The sequence below is a fragment of the Gavialis gangeticus genome, unplaced genomic scaffold, assembly GCF_001723915.1.
Source record: "Gavialis gangeticus isolate Ggan-Ray unplaced genomic scaffold, GavGan_comp1, whole genome shotgun sequence".
Lineage (NCBI taxonomy): Eukaryota > Metazoa > Chordata > Crocodylia > Gavialidae > Gavialis > Gavialis gangeticus.
The window spans coordinates 44,242,312-44,259,500 of NW_017729032.1; the positions used below are offsets into that span (position 1 = coordinate 44,242,312).

The window sequence follows — 17,189 nt, forward strand, 5'->3', positions numbered from 1 at the left end:
TTTTTTTTTTTTTTTTTTTTTTTTTAACTGGGATTACCACAGTCATATGGAAGTCCTGCAATAATATGCCCAGGCATAAAGTAGATATGCTGCATCTTCCCCACATTTACATGCTTCATCCTCAACGGATATCACAGTGATCATCTTAGCCCAGAAGACTGAACAGGAAGCCATTGGAAGACTGTCAGTTCTATTCTTTATCTTATCAGACATGTCTCTCTTCAGCAACACATGGCATCCCCAGTCTGCTCTCTGTGGCTCACCAGGTAAAAATAAACATTTGCAAATGAAGTGCATCAGCTGTGGCAGGATGCATCATGGCACAAAAGATCCACTTCATCATGCAAAACACAATGCCCATTGTCCCACCCATTAACCTTTTGGACAGCAGGCACTATAGAAAAAACTATTACAGGTGCTGTACAACAGGCAATGTGTCCCCTGTTTAGAGATGCACTCCAGGGAATCGCTGGGGCACATCTCTAAGCGAGAACAGCTGGGGTTTCCCCACTTACAGAAGACATGCTGTGGAGATTCCTCAGGTATGTGTCTATAAGAGGAGAAATTGGACAGAGATTCCTAGGACTTGAGGGGCCTGATCCTCTGCAGGAATTCCCAGGGTGAACGGTATCAGGCCTCAAACCCCAGGAGTGCCTGCCTGGGGAGGCTGAAGAGAATGGGCAGCTCCAGGCTGCCCAAACTCTCATGCTTTAAAGCGAACAGATGTCTGCCTACAAACTATTGCTATTTTTTGCCAGTGCTACAAATGTGGGCATCTGTGGAACAATAAACTGTATAGACATCATGGCTACTTGCAGAAGTTAAAAATAAATAAATAAATAAAAATAATGCCCCCCCCCCCCCCACTTCAGCAGAAGCAGCAGCACATTACTTTTACCTGGCTCTGCAGCATCTGTAAAGACCAGGTGCCTCAGTGGGGCTTTTTGGCACTTTTAGCTAAAGCCAATTCAATCAGCTATTAGATAACAGTGCCAAAAAAAAGTCCCACTAACGTGTCTGAGCTATACAGACATTGGGCAAGCTGGGTCCAAGTAATGTGCTGCCTCTTCTAATGGGTATATGTGGAAACACACAGAATTTAAAGCAAAATGCTGTTTGTTTTTTTAAAGTCTGCAAGCAGTCCTATTTGCTTTCCCTTTGTACCACTATAATTGTTACAGTGGCACAAAGGGGATGTCTATTTATACTCAAACATCAGCAGAGAAAAAAAGTGACCTGGCCATATCTTACATTCAGTGCTACCCACTAAAAAGATGAGAGAACCCTGGAGTTGGAAAAGACCCAACCATTTTTCACTCTAAAAGAGCTTAAGATGGGCTATAGAAAAACCATTAGTACATCTTATTAACAGCAGTCAAGACAACACTGTCAGTTTAGAAGGATTTTGTAGCTGGAAAAGATCTAAAAGCTATTTTCCCCCATAAGGAAAGCCTAGAACCCCCAGAAGTAAACACCTATCTATGAAACTTCCCACAGGCCAGGGGGAAGGGTTGTATTCACAACCCTGGTAATATAGACTAATGAATGAGCACTGAACAAACCAACTGCTAACTGGCCTTAGTAAAAGCAATAATGGGAAAGAGGGAATGAGAGAGGAAGCTTACAAAAATTATTAAAACATATTTGATTATACTAATTGCCATATTCCAAAAACTGGAATTTAGTAACTAGCTCTTTTATTCTTGCTACTTACCCAGTTTATAAAAAGAGCCTGAGTAAATTTGACTACTTCCAGCGTCACCAGCAGACTGATGGGAATGAGGTTGTTGTACAAGATTATAAATGTCAGCAGATTGTATCCAAAATTGACTGACAGTGCTTCTGTGGGCCAAAAAGTATAGAACAGAAATCACCAGTAAGCCACATGTTCACATTGTCCAGAATGATAAAGTAGACTAAACATCATTTCAGGCACGTGGCTGACTGTTCCTTTTTGAATTATATTAATACTGCACAGGTTTGGCTGTAGTATTATTTGTGTGTTACAATAGCCAGAATTGGTATAGGTGTCTTTTTATTATTTAAAATGAAAAATGTATGCATATCCTGTGCAGATGGCATGCTTTTCAAAAAAAGAGTAAAACTAGAGATTATCTACACCAGGGGCATTCAACCTTTTGGCCCTGTAGGACAGACAAGTGCCATGGGGCTGATCCATGGGCTAGATCAAGCCTCATGTTTTGGGATCAGACCCTGAGGCTCAGCACTGACCCATCTCTGACCCATATGCCAAGTTTGGGCCCTGGGGGTCTGGCAATGACCCTGCATGCTGAGATTGAGCCCTGGAGGCTGGTGCCAATCCTTTCCAGCCCTACTGGATAGGACTGGGTGCCCAAATTCAGTATGTAGGGCCCAGGGTTCCCCCCCCCAGTCCATGAAATTTAACAGCATGGGAATGGTGCCACTGCTCCCCCACTGCCAAATTTCCAGACCCATGGGGAGCCCCACAGGATGGATGACATGGTGCTGAAGGCCATGGGGTAGGGGTTGAGCACCCCCGATCTAAACTTACTATGTGAGGTTTAAGTTTGTGAGGAACTCTATTTATTCTAAGCACATTACTAGAAGGGCAATATACTCTATATTATAGATTTCACAGGAGTTTTCTCTTAGCTGTATAGATTACAGCTAAGAGAAAACTCCTATGAAATCCAAAGGGATTTGATAAAAGTAATGCATGTCACCTATCCCTATTTATCAGCCATAGACATTATTTCTAGTGAGCGATGTTCTGCCTGCCTCAAAAAAATTGCTCTTTTTGCTACGTATTTCAATGGACTTGATATTTTCAAAATGTCCCCATTCATAGTTCTCAGAATTGTCACACAAACTTTTCACGGTAAGGAGAATTAAGAAAAAAAAAGAACTAAACCCAAATAAAGTTATCTATTGCCAGAATGCTTCCCCCTCCCCACAAAAGAGCTATAGAAATAATTATTATAACTCTTTTTTAAGGAAGCAAAAATATGCAGGAAATGAGAACTGAGGATAAGGCTGCTGATGGACTAAAACCACTGCTGATGGACTAGCCTACCATGCTAAATAATATTGCCTCTGCCCTCCATCCACTGCTACTTTTTAAATATTTGTTTATATGATCTTTTGGGACAATGAACATCATTTTGGTTCACTGTTTGTAAAAAACTTAGCACAATGGAAGCTGGGTCTATAAACAGCACTGCTGTGGGCTACAGTAATACAAACAACTAGCACCCACTCAATAACAAAGATCCTGTTAAGAGAAAAATGAGGAGGAAGGAGGAGGAGCCAGATATGAATGCTTCTAGGTTTCCTGAAAGATGGAATCCAAAATTAGTTCCACCTAAATGGTTTAAACGTCTCTTTATTAGTATTAGGATGAAACAAAAACTACGTCCAAAGCTGCCCTTCAAAATAAGGGTTGAATCCAAGGCTTGAAATCCAAATCAAGCTAAGAATTTTCAGAATTAGCCTGTAAGGAAAACCAAGAAACACATTTAACTGGAGAAAAAGGCTTTTCCTATCCAGACAGCTGAGAGACTTAGGCACTTGGGTCATAAATTTAGGTTGGAATGTTTGATCCTGGGAAAAGATTAAAAAGCATCCCCTGCTTTTTGATGACAAAATAGGAAAGGCTTTGGACATGTAACACAGGAAAAGGCAAATTTTGAGGATCTAAACCTCAGATATTCTGCCTTATCAATAACTCTGATTTTAATGGAATGATTCTGATTTACACCAATGTATCCAAGATCAGAGATAGGACTCAAACTCTTGAAACCTCTCCACTACATATTACCGTCCATTTATAACCTTTTTGCCTCTTCATGCAAATGGGAACAGTGATATTTCATATTCCACAAAAGATATAATTATTATTAAAAATCAAGAACATTACTTTTTCTTTAAAAAAGAAAAACATTCTTTAGTCAGAGAAACAGTGACTAGGACAGCATGAACACGATTGCTTGTTTCATTGAATAGGCTTCAATGAAAGTCTGTCTAAATATATAGTCTTCTATCAGAGCCATTGCACTCCTAAGGGATGAGATCTTTTTCAGTAAGACTACCATAATTGCAGTTCATCTGAAACAACAAATGGCAGGTCTGCCACTGCCAGGAGTCTTACCACTACCAGAAAAAACATTCATACAATGTCAGTGACATGTATTTATGTTTTCACGTCTGTGTCTGCAGATAGCGTCAATAACATACCGCCAGCGTCTGACACCATTTTTTAGCTGACTAATATAAATGAAGAGGCAAAAATCTCTCTTCTGCACAATGACTTCTATTCTGTCCTGAAGTACTTTTACAATATCTGTACCTATTTGTTCCCATCTAACCTGTAAAAATAGCAAAAATTAAGTCAAGCAAAACCCCTGCACCTCTTTACAGGATAAGCAGCAAAATTACCCCTCAATATTATGAGCTAGAATGGCCTGGTCCAGCAGATAGTCACAACAACATTTGGCACTGTGAACATTAATCTTCAGGATGTCTATGCAAGGAACAGCAGCCTCTCCAAGTTACATATGGGGAAGCCAAGACCCAGAGGGTCAGATGATGCAGTGAAAGTTTGAAGTCAGTAGAACTCAGCTAACTCACACCAGCAGAGGATGTGGTGCAGAGAGAATAAGTGACTTAAGAATTTAGGTAGACAAAGAGCAGACAAAGATGAGGCTGATGACACAAACCCTATACAGAATGCACTAAACCAATGCCTAAAACATTTTTTTTATGGAACTCCAGTAGGGAGATACCTTGGTAACCACTGACTCCCACCCTTGCGTCTCAAATTCCCCTTCATGTCCTGACAGGGCCGTCCCAGGTGGGGGGTGGAGGGGGCACAATTGGGGCAACTGCCCCAGGCCCCATGCTTTGGGGGGCACCACAGAGCCAGGCCAGCTTTGTGTCTGGCTGCTCACCCCCACCCTCCAGCCACCAAGTCCAGACCCCACACAGGCTGATTTATCCTGGGCCTCACACCCTGCTGAGGTCGGCTGTTTCCTGGCCAACTGCCTAGTAACTTTCACTGCTCTTATAAGGAATTAATTTGCATCCCTCAACAACAAATTTCTTGGCAAGTCAGGCTCTAAAATTATACCAGTAGGTTCTATTATCAGATTACACTTATGCTTGGCTTTGCCTTTTTTAAAGTTGGTATTATTTATAACAACATTTACAAGTCTTTATGTACTTATTTGTAAAATGCAAGTGAAGGGCCCACGTTGCTGAATCCTTGAACATTACAAGTTTTAAGTGGTGTCACACACAATACGCTTCTTGCAATTGAGCTCTCACCATTTGAGCCAAGGTACCAAATGACTTTGCCATGTGCTCTGTTCCACAGTAAGGCACCCACAGAACTCACAAGAGCCATGACCAGAAGGATGCAGAACAAAACCAGGATCTGCACGTTGGTCACTTTCTCCACATTTGATCTCTTCAAAGGTGCTTTGGTTGAGTTCTGAACAAAAGTAGAAATAACTGTGAGAACTGGTTTAGATATGGGAATAACAACAGAAAAAATATGGAAGAACTTGAGATCAGAACCAATTTTCTGGAGTCTTAAACCAACAGACCCAGCCATTGTCTCTTGACACCTTTTCCTATCCAGTTAAATATCCCCTGTCCCCCCAGTTATGAGGGAAATGTGAACTGTGTGCAGCTATTTCTGTAGGCTCAATTAACTCCCCTGCCTGTCACCCTCTCCTGCAATAGCCAATGCAGGGGAAGACAATGACATTGGGTCCACCCCTGGTCCCTTCCGTAGCTGTTGGAGAAACAGCAATTCCCACCATCAAGGGAATGCAGGGATTGTAACTTTTCTTAGCTCCTGCCGAGGGCCCTATGATGGTTGTGGGAAGTGGTCCCTAAACCTGTCCCTTCCAACCTAGCAAACACAGGAATTCTAGAAGTTATTCAGTAGTAACCATGAAGTCTTTGACTGCCTTAAAACTTAAGAACCACACTCAGACCTGGTGTAACTGGGTTAGGGTCAGTGCAGATACACCCAGGAAGAATGACATTCAGGGTATTGTTACAAGTGACATTTATCACATTATATTTAGACAACAGTAAGCATTCATAAGACTTAGAAAGTTTTCTGATCAGTCCCACATTAACACTTACAATCATCTAGATATAGATTGTAGTACCACACCAACTCCAGTTCAACACCGGGGCTGAGAAGAAAAATCAGTTGGTTTTTGGTCTCAGACCTGGGAATGCCAATTCAGTACCCCTGTGCAGCAAGGAAGTTAAGAACTAGATAAACAGCAGTTTGTTAGGTTCCCATACTCACACTGCAACAGAGCCAATTCAAGGTGCCACTGTGATGTAGGAGATTGGAGAGACCAGAGCACTGCACAGGAGCCAGTTCAAGGATCTCATGCAGGGGAGGGGGCAGGGAGCTACAAATAGTAGCTCCCAGTCTCCTTACTGTATCAGAGCCAGTTGGCAGAGTGGGGAGCAGGAACTCCCAAACTGTTTGTCAGGCCTCCACATCCCAACCACACTGGAGTCTCCCAGTCATATGACCTCCATGGAGCAGTCTAGAGGTGGATCCTGGAGAGAGTGCCGTGGTATAGTCACACCCCCATCGATTCCTGTGCCACCCAAAGTTTAAAACTAACTGCCTGGCAGTGTCAGGAGCATTTCTACTCATGCAGAAGAGGAGTCAGTTGAGGTCGTGGCTCATAAAACACCCGATTCCTTCTAAACTCTCCATTCCACAGGTGTTAATCAACCCTCCTCCTTTTTAATGGTTTTTACTGGTTTCACTAATCAAGCTATTCTTTGTTCCACAGTTCTACTGTCTGTTAGCTGCTCCTTGTAAATGTAGACTGCTTTGAACACTAGCTAAAAACATAAACACAGATGTGGAAATTACTTTCAGTGAAGCACTGGGTGCATTGTCAAGATGCTCAAGGAGGCTAGATTTTGTTTTATGAATCTGAAAGAGATGTACACTTAAATCTAATGGACTACAGTACTAATGAAACATCTTTTGATTATTTCTGCCTAGTCTGTTGTGTTTTTATATATAATACAGAAAATTAAGGCATACTGAGGCAATGTTAAATTTGTTTTTGCTTTGATCTTAAGCTGAAAAATATAGCTGAAGGACCCTAGAGAAACATGTGCACACTAATCTGTACCAACTTTTCAAAATCCTAAACCTGCCCATGTTAACTCAGCATGTTAGATGATATGATCTGGAGATATTCCATGCCAGAAAATACAGAACTTTACTATGCCAGGATGGCACTTAGCATGTATGTTACAGCTTTAATACTTGGACACTAGTGTTGTAAGTGCTGTTAGCATGTGCTAAGTATAACACGTAACAATACCCGCAAACTAGCACACGTTTGGAAAGAGTTTTAATCCCTGGATAGATTTACTTTACTTCACATCCAGCTCAATATTTGGCTTTATAGCCACATCTCCCACCCTGCAACTTGTTTTGGACAAGGATATCCCACAGTTGGTGGTAATTACTGCGCTTCAGCAGACTCCAGCACAGGTTACAGGGGTGGGCAGATGAGAATAAGATGGGATTCAATACTGACAAGTGTGGGGTACAGCACCTAGGCAGAAAGAACCAGCAGCATACCTACAGGCTGGGGAACTCCCTTCTCATCAGCAGAGGCTGAAAAGGATCTTGGAGTCATTAATAAGCAGAAATTATTAGCCTAAGGCATGGTGCTACACTAATGAAGATAAGCAGCTTCCAGTTTGGGAGCTAACATGCACAGAAGCTGTCACAGCACAGTACAGCTTTGCACCACACAAAGATGTATAAAGACACATAAACAAAAGGCATCCCCATATTTCCTGGGGCCCCTAGAAGCTACTTCAATACAAATAATAACAACAACCCAAGCTTTATTTTTGCCTCATCAATTCCCAAAGCCAGGCAGAACACGGGAAAAATTAAAAGTATTTTTTCCTATCAGTATATGCACTATTACATCCGAACCACTTTACCTGCATGAGTTTTGTATCATGTCCTGTATACACAACTACGCCCAGAACCCACTGAGTGTTCCTAAGCTGTGCACCTCTTAGCAAGATCTGATCTGGCCCAACTGGAACTGGACTAGAAACCAAGGGGAAAAAGAGAGAGAGAAAAGTGTATTTTTAGGTTATTCCGAAAACACTCTCACTTCTAAATTGTTTCTTCTCCTTAATTTCATTTCAAAACACTTAGGAGAAAATTAATAGTTCAGTACATCAGAAACATCAGAACACTACCCACTCAATGTATTGAATTCAATACTTGATTGCAGACAGCAAGATTGGGGAGATGCAAAGGAGCTATTTGAAGTTTTCTGATCACAAGGACAGCTGTCACGCAACCTTAGTACCCACTATAATTCAGATCAGCCTCAAGAGTGCTCTAAACCAGTGTTTCTCAACTTGTGGGTCACGACCCAAAAGAGGGTCGCAAGAATATTTGAAAGGATTGCAAACAGTCACAGAAAAAATGCAAAAGCACGGGTTTCCCCTTGCAGGCTAGCAGCTTTCCATGGGCACTGGCAGGGCCAGGGGGCTACAAGTCAGGAATGAGGGGCACCGGCAGGGCTGGGGAGCTCAGGAGTGAGGGAGTCAGGAGTGAGTGCAAACTGCACAATGATGAATGCCACTTGGGAGTAATGGAGGGTCACATGTTGATACTACTGTTCATGTTTTCCTCTTGATGTTGATTTCTGTCTTTAAAATTAAGACTGTTGAGCTGCTTTAACTTGTAGTGTATAATAAGTATGCTGGGACCAGAATACTTGTGGGCATTTTACATGTGCTCCCAACAGTGCCAGGTGCTTTTAATTAGCAAGCCGCACTAATTAAAAGCATTCACATGTCATGTGCATCAGTGGCACAGCATGTCCCCACGCTGAGAAAATGGCAGCACAGCATTTTGAATTAAAGCACATCGAACATGTTTTATTTCAAAGCACACCACCGCCATTTTCTCCATGCAGAGACATGCTGTGCCACTGATGCACATGCCTTGCAGGGCTGCCAGAGCGTGTTAATTTACATGCTCCAGCAGGTTCGATTAAGCGAGTCTACTCCAACGTGCTGGATTTCCAGCCCATCAGAGCAAGCTCTCCACAAGCGTGCAAGTGCCCTAGGTGTTTTCTAATTAAATTATTTACTGGTTCAGGACTGGCCATGAAAGTTTACAAATGGGTTCTGGTACAAAAAAGGTTGAGAACCACTGCTTTAAAATTACATCTTACCCAATGTGATTTCTATACATTAGACACTGGGTAGATATTAAAAACAAAACAAAACAAAAAAAAACAGAGCCATGATAAACACTCACTGTCATCAACATCTTTAGAAACCAGCACAATGCAATGGTGGGAGTTTGGTGACCTTAGTGCTTTTCACAGCTTGGTCATTAACCTACACATTACCTTGGGCAAGTCAATTCCTTTCTCTATGCCTTAGCTGCTATGTGTGTAAGAGGTACATAAATGACACTTGCTCTCCTTTTTGAAGTGCTTAATTTTACAAATTCTACAAGGGCCAAGTCTTTTATTTTAGTTGCCTATAAAATTTTAATCTTTGCATTTGGAAGCATGTAAGGTTTTTCTTTTTTTGTCAAGGGTTAGGGAGGAGAAAGATCCCCCTTAACAGCAAGGTTGATTACAGACTTAACCATTAAGAGGCTTCTCCCATAATGCAGAACTGGGACTGGAGCCCTTGTCCTCTAGTTCCAAAGTCACTGGCTTTAAGCCCTGGAAACAAAGAGTCAAGTCAACAGAGCTATGCCATTTTATACTAGCTAAGGAACATCATTAGTAGTCACCCAAATAAATTTCTTTATGTTCTCTCTAAAGTACAACAGAGGGCAACACACATCCAAAAAATGTTTAACTGAAGGCAACTGTAGTTTTGATACCTTTGACCATCTAAACGCAAATTTCCAATGAAGTCATAGAGGTGGCGGTTGGGTCCTTCACACTCAATCTTCCCAGACGCTTTCATCAAATCATCTCTTGACTGGAGGCTGGCAGTTTGTGACAGCCCCTAAGGAGACCAACCAGAGGAGACAGCTGTCAGATCAAGTGTTCTTGTCAGCTTAACTTACAGGAATTATTCTACTATAGACTCCACTATCTCACAGGCAGAACAATTGTATTTCACGCTTCTTGAAGTCAATGACATTCATGAGCTACAGGAGCACTAGTCTGCCAAAAATATTTTATTTTATATTTAACATATATGAGTGTAGTCACAGTTTCTCTCTTGCCCAGGTACACAAGCTGGAATAAGGAACGTCATGTTATCTGTATAGCCACTTAAACCCACATCAGGAGCAGGCTTCAGCAAGCTGCCTTGTTTCCCCAACTTGGCATGGGAGCATAAAAAGGTATAAATGTTGCATACGACACCAAGCTGGGGGGAGTAGTACATGCACTGGATGGTAGGGCTAGGATTCAGAGAGACCTAGACAAACTGGAGGACTGGACCACAAGAAACCTCATGAGGTTCAACAAGGACAAAGTGCAAAGTCCTGCACTTAGGACAGAAGAATCCCATGCACCAGTACAGGCTGGGGACTGACTGGCTAAGCAACAACTCTTGGTGCCGCACTTCAGGAAGGATGTGGAGAAGCTTGAGAGAGTCCAAAGGAGGGCCATACACATGATTAGAGACCAGGTCATAAGAGCAGAAGCTGAAAGACTTGGGACTGTTCAGCCTGGAGAAGAGAAGACTTAGAGGGGACTTGGTGGCAGCCTATAAATATAATAATTGAGGTGTACATCAGGGCCTGGGGGAGCATCTATTCACAAAGACCCCCATGGGAGGACAAGAAATAATGGGCACAAACTGACTGAAGATCACTTCAGACTAGACACAAGGAAAAACTTCTTTATAAGTCGAGTGCCTAGGGTCTGGAACAGGCTCTCCCCAGAGGCGGTACAGTCACCCACCCTGGCAATCTTAAAAACACATCTCAATGCCCACCATGTGGTGGGATCACCTGACCTCAGCAGTCTTTCCTGTACATACGCAGGGGGCTAGACCCAATGATCTGTAAAGTCCTTTCCAGCCTTCAACAACTACGAAACTATGCAGAAAAGGACTTGGAGGTTACAGTGGACAATAAGCTAGATACTAGCCAACAGTGTGCCCTGGTTGCCGAAAAAGGCTAACAGCATACTGTGCTGCATTTGTAGGATTGTGGCCAGCAGATAGAGGGAAATAATTATTCCCCTCTATTCAGCACTGGTGAGGCTACATCTGGAGTACTGTGTCCAGTTTGGGCCCCCCACTCTAGAAAGGATGTGGGCAACTTGGAAAGAGTCCAGCAGAGGGCAACAAAAATGGTTAGGGGGCTGGGACAACTTCTGAGGAGTGGCTGAGGGAACTGGGCTTATATAGTCTGGAGAAGAGAAGACAGAGGGGGTTTAATAAAGCTTTCAACTATCTGATGAGTGGTTCCAAAGACGATGGAGCTGGACTGTTCTCAGTGGTGGCAGATGACAGAACAAGGAGCAGTGCTCTCAAGTTGCAGCAGGGGAAGTTTAGTTTAGATATTAGGAAGAATCTTTTCACAAGCACTGGAACAGGTTACCCAGAGAGGCTGTGGCATCTCCATTCTTAGAGGTTTTTAAGACCCAGCTAGACAAAGCTTTGGCTAGGATAATATACTTGGGGTGGTCCTGCTTTGAGCAGGGAGTTGGACTAGTCTCCCGAGGTCCCTTCCAACTCTAATCTTCTATGATTCTATGACATGACAGCAGCCTTAGATCACAGAAATCATAGAAATGTATGGCTGGAAGAGATCTCCAGAGGTCATCTAGCCCAGCCCTCTACCTAAGGCAGGATCACCCCTAACCACACCATCCTACATAAATCCATCATCTCTTCCATTAGCAATGCTACTACACACAGTCCGCCCTGACAACCACAAGTCATACACCCTGACCCACCACAAGTAAAGCAGGGCATGGCAGGACCATAGCAGCAAATATCCCACTGCTGAAAAGATTGTAAAAACACACTTGAGAGGGCCATACCCACTGCTACAAAACCCACCACAGTACATGCCATTCTGACCATGGGGTAAAATTCCTTCTTGACCCTAAACACAGCAATCTGTCTGACCTTGAGCAAGGGGCCAAAGACCCTCTAGCCAGGAACCTCTGGGTTTCAGTTCAAGCAGAGGCATTGGCACACCCCAGTCAAAATCCCCAGCCTTGGCTGCAGCTAACACACAATGCTTCTGCTCCCACACTGTATAAACATAGCTACACTGACACATGCTAAGTTGCACTCTACCCTCTGGGCTGCTACTAGATCAGTACAACAGTGCTCTGCTCCTGCTCAAAGCCATTTACTGACCCACCATCTAGCTGTAACCTCATAAGCTGTTTTCTGACATTCAGAAGCCATTGGCCTGATTCTCTAATACCGTGTACCTTAGGCAAATAGCTACACTGGAGCCAACATAGCAGAAGATGGTCTGAAATCCTTGCTGTTCTGTTTTTATTCCCACATCACATTTCCTTTGCTCAAGTGACACTGCACCTATTGTTTGGCCACTGGAGAATTAGGCCCAGATTTTTAAATGGAGAAGCCAAAAATAAATAACATCTTCAGAGATTCTTGTCTCAGACCACTATACCTAAGCTCATGCTAGTACATTTTCACAAACGCCACACATGCAAGTCAACAGAAATGTTTTCAAATAATAATTGTAAATTACAATTCTGATCCAGACTCAGTTCTATTAATTCCGTGTCTTAGGAAAAAAATTAAAACATTTAAGTACACTCTTTCCAAATACCCACCCACATATGTACTATTCAAGAGGAATTTGAAAAGAAACCTATGAATTCCAAGATCTGAAAAGGCAATTCTTAAACGGTGTTGGAAAATCCAAGGCAAACTCAATTACTTGCCATAAATGAAGAGCAAACTAAATGAAAGAACCCAAAGCATTCAAGAAGGACCTCTACTTTTCATAAATGAAGGACAGTGCTAACAGAAACTAGATCTGTTTTTGGCAGCTAAATCCCAAAACTGACCACAATCATGACGCATAATAATCAAATAATAGAAAATACATTTGTGAGAGCTTATTACACTTTAAAGTCAGCACTTTCCCATATATGCTATTATTTTACAATGATTTGTTTAGGATTTGGCAATGAGATGTGTGGGTTTCCAAGTGCTGCCTTAATTGTTAGCATGTAGATATCTGAAACTGCTTCAGTCACATGCAGCTGCACCACAGTATGCTCAGTGGAGCCTCCTCCTGCCCACACTAGGTTTACATCTGCAAAGCTTCAGTGACTGTAGTGGTGTTGCTTCCATTTTACACTGTTGTATATTTGAACAGTGTAAATCCTTTCTTTAAACTCTAATGATTTTACATTTCCTGAACATTTAAACAAATCAAGTCTAAGGGATCATTTATGCAGTACAAAGCAGCACCGTGTTGCAACATGCTGCTCCTCCTCCAAGCCAGAACCCATCCAGCTACATATGTATCATACACACGAAGCACTGGCCCTGTAAAGGAGCTATACCACGTGCATGCAAAGCAGATGCTGTGCCTCAGGACAGTACCACCTTCAATTATAAAGATAAACTCAAAGACAGCTTGTGAGAAGGCCCGATTCTCCTTCAAGACCACTTTTTAGCTGTCATTTAAGTACAAAGCAGGTGACCTGTCATTTACAAATCTCCAAGGTCTATTTATACTGCCTAAGAGGTGCAAAGTGGCATTAGTGCCAGTGAGAATCGGGTCTACAGCCTTTGCATTATGACTTGAAGGTCAATTACAGGTACTGTCAAACCAAGAAGAAAGAAATTAGTGTTTCATATACTTTACAAACATCCAGTTACTGCAGCGTGAAGCATTTGCTCACAGTTATTATAGATAGGAACAATAAGGCAGAAAGGTGAAGAATTTGCTGAAGATCCTAAAAGGACTGGAGTGAGGCACCACAGCCAGGATGAACCCCATTTTCATTCCCAAAATTTAAGACTACTAAACCAATGCTGCCCTCTGGTTCAGCGACTCAAAAAAAAAATTGTACTTCAAGTATCATTACCAGCATTCAACAGATACTGAAATTGGCACATAAAATATAGGCCACTAACTCAGCATTTTACAGCTAGGCTTGATGGAAAAGACAGCATATAAAAATAAAATAAATAAATAGGTTAGGAGTAAAGCCAGTTTACCAGACAACCCCAGGTCCATTATGACTGCCAGATCAGGCTCCCCGATTCACCTGTTTAAAGCACAGAATGGAGGGGGTATCAAAGAAAGAAAAAAAAAAAAACCAAAATAAGATTTTACCTGTCGTATCTTAAGATTAGTTTCTCCATCAAGATTTGATGTTTCAATATAGCACATGGCTTGAGGTTCACTGTAAAGTAGTAGAGGAAAATTTTCAGTCTATAAGTTTTTATATAACAATGACTTACAGTGCATTAGTGCTTTAAAGTACTTAACTTCAGCTGTATGTTGTATGGAAAAAGTTAAATACCAAGTATGTATGAAGGCAATTTTTATACAGGTGCAACTGAAAATTACTTAATTGAAAAATTACTAAATCCATCTGTTAAGACAATCACTTCCAAAAAAAAGTCAACACACAATATCCTGCAATGAGGTTTAAAGAAGTTTACATTAAGTTCACATCCTATCCAGACTATTAAAAGATGCTCTGCTTCATTTCTTCACGTTATTTAATAAATTCAGTATTTCACTTAACAATTATCCTTAAAGCATGCAGTGTTTCTTAACCAGAGGCAGGCAATTATTTCGACTGGAAGGCCACTTAATGAATTTTGGTGAGCTGTCGAGGGCTGCAAGGGTAGCCCTGCCCCTTGATGGGTGCCCCGCCCCCTGGTTGCCATCTTGGGACCAGAAGTTCCACCCCCTTACCTCTGACATTTGCCACTGGAAGTCCCTCCCTTTGCCCCTAAGGTATTCCTTTTGGCAGGGAGGGTGCTAAGATCTTGCATTGGAAAAAAACCCAAAACAAATCATATATTAAAAATAAAATCAAAAACATCTACTATAAAACTTATTTTAATTTCACTTAAAAAATATTTTTTCCTGATTTGTGTGTGTTTACATAGTGTATATAAAGGCAATTGCATAACAGCTCAAAATACAGTCTTACTCTTGTACATTGGGTAGGTGAGTGTGTTGCCCACATTCTCCACCACTTCATTGCCCTAAGAACCAGGGGTTCTCCTCCCAAATGGGGGGAAGCAAACAGCTGGATCAATATTGCATTAAAGTATGCTACCGTTTTCTCCAAATGAGAGCCCAGCAGGAGGAGTGAGAGGGGGAATAGACACTGGAGGCGAGGGAAAGCTGGCTTGCCCCACAGGGCTTTCTCTCCTCACCTCCAGCTGCAGCTCCTGCTCTTACCACACCACACAGCACCACTTTGGGTAGGGGGAACTTCCTTCAACCTAGCCACTTCAGCTCAACTCATGGAGCTTTGGCTCCAGATCCCAGGTGCTTTCCATACACTCTGCCTGCAGACGCTGTTCATCATACCAGGCAGGCAGAGCTGGAACTGGAGCTCCCTGAGCTGAGTTGAAGCTGCCGGGCTGAAGGAAGGTCCTCCTGCCCCAAACAGCGCTGCATGGTGCAGCAGAAGCCGCAGATGGAGGTGAGGGGAGAAAAACAGCCCTGCCAGACCTGGCGGCTTCTGCCCAGCATGTGGAGCTCTAGCTGCAGCTCCCAGATGCCTTCCACCTGGACACCTTCCACTTTCCAAGGTGTCCGGGAGCTCGAGCCGGAGCTCCATGTCTTGGGCAGAAGTCACAGGACTGAAGCTTCCCACCTGCCCATCCAGAGTGGCATGGCAGTGGCAGCTAGAGGTGAACAGGGCAGAACAGCGGGCGTGGCGGTGGCTGCCGGGCTCGGGGGCCATCAGCACCTCTGAGCTGTCCCAGAAAGCCTGTTCCCCAGCCAGCCCCCACCCATTTTGCCAGGCTGGGCTGTCATGCAGCCACATCCCACTCAGAAGGGCCCTGGTTCCCATAGGCCAGCTCCACAGGGCCCTTCCAAGCTGGCTGGAGCTCCATGAGAGCCCCACCTGGCTTGGGTGTGGAAAGGCGGGAATAATTTGGCCGTGCAGCCCCCTTTCCTCCAACCCAGTCTGGCCCTCTGCCTCCACCCTCAGCAGCAAATCACAGGGCAGCTCGGCTCAGTACCACAGCCCAAGCCACTGACAAGGCAGGTGGATGGTGGGAACCAAGCCAGCTAGTTCTGACCATGCTTCCTTTCCCCTGCCACTGGAAAAATGGCTGACAGAGGGCACAGTCCCCTAGCAGCAGGGTGGGGAAATAAACCCCCTCCCTGCTCCCTTTGCCTAAGGGGGGCCATGCCTCTGGCCAAGCCCCCAGTCAGGTTAGACAGCAGAGGGGAGGAGCCAACCCAGCTCTTTGGAGCAAAGATCAGTCTAGCCCAGGGCTGGGATGCTGGAGGACTCTGGTTTAAACTTGAGCCAGGAAGGGGTCTAGGACAGAATTTGCAAAAGCTGGTTTGACACCAGGGCTGTTCGCAACACAACAGTACCACTTCCTCCGGTTGAACAGGTACGAGGCCGGCAACTCTGGAGGAGAAGGAAGGAGAGGAGGCAACTCCACACTCTCCACGATCCGAAAAGGCCGAAGGAGCTAAGCAGTCCCAGAGGAAAAAGCATCGAGTGATCATCATAGGCGACTCCATCCTGAGAGGTACAGAGGGCCCCATCTGTCGCCAGGACCCCTCGACACGCACGGTCTACTGTCTACCCGGAGCAAAGATTCAAGACGTGACAGGGATGATCCAGGCCGTGATCCAGCCCACCGATTACTACCCCATGGTCCTAATCCACGTGGGTACTAATGATGTGGCCAGGAGAAGCCCTGATCACCTGATGGTGGACTACCATGCTCTGCAGGGGGTTGTTGAAGGAGGCAGGTGCACAGGTGGTTTTCTCTTCTGTCCTACCAGTGAGCAGACGTGGAAGACGTGTACTGCAGAGACCAACTGGAGGCTTCGGGAATGGTGTCTCAAGGCAGGCTTGGGCTTCCTTGACAACGACCCGCACATCACGACGAGAAACATGCTCAGATGGGATGGGCTCCACCTTTCCCCTAAAGGTAAGCATGTGTTTTCTTCTAGGTTGGTGGATCTCCTC

At 43.7% G+C, this 17,189-nt stretch overlaps 1 protein-coding gene across 2 annotated transcripts in view; it reads right to left on the bottom strand.

Moving 5' to 3' along the window:
* ATP8A2 (ATPase phospholipid transporting 8A2) overlaps nucleotides 1–17,189 on the bottom strand; it is a 638,305-nt gene that overhangs the window by 542,200 nt on the left and 78,916 nt on the right. For both annotated transcript variants that reach the window (XM_019525447.1, XM_019525446.1), the window contains exons 8-12: nucleotides 14,339–14,408; nucleotides 9,920–10,047; nucleotides 7,996–8,107; nucleotides 5,305–5,470; nucleotides 1,715–1,842 (exon numbers count right to left, since the gene is read on the bottom strand). In XM_019525447.1, the coding sequence (XP_019380992.1) occupies nucleotides 1,715–1,842; nucleotides 5,305–5,470; nucleotides 7,996–8,107; nucleotides 9,920–10,047; nucleotides 14,339–14,408 (604 nt within the window). The remainder of the gene's footprint in view (nucleotides 1–1,714; nucleotides 1,843–5,304; nucleotides 5,471–7,995; nucleotides 8,108–9,919; nucleotides 10,048–14,338; nucleotides 14,409–17,189) is intronic.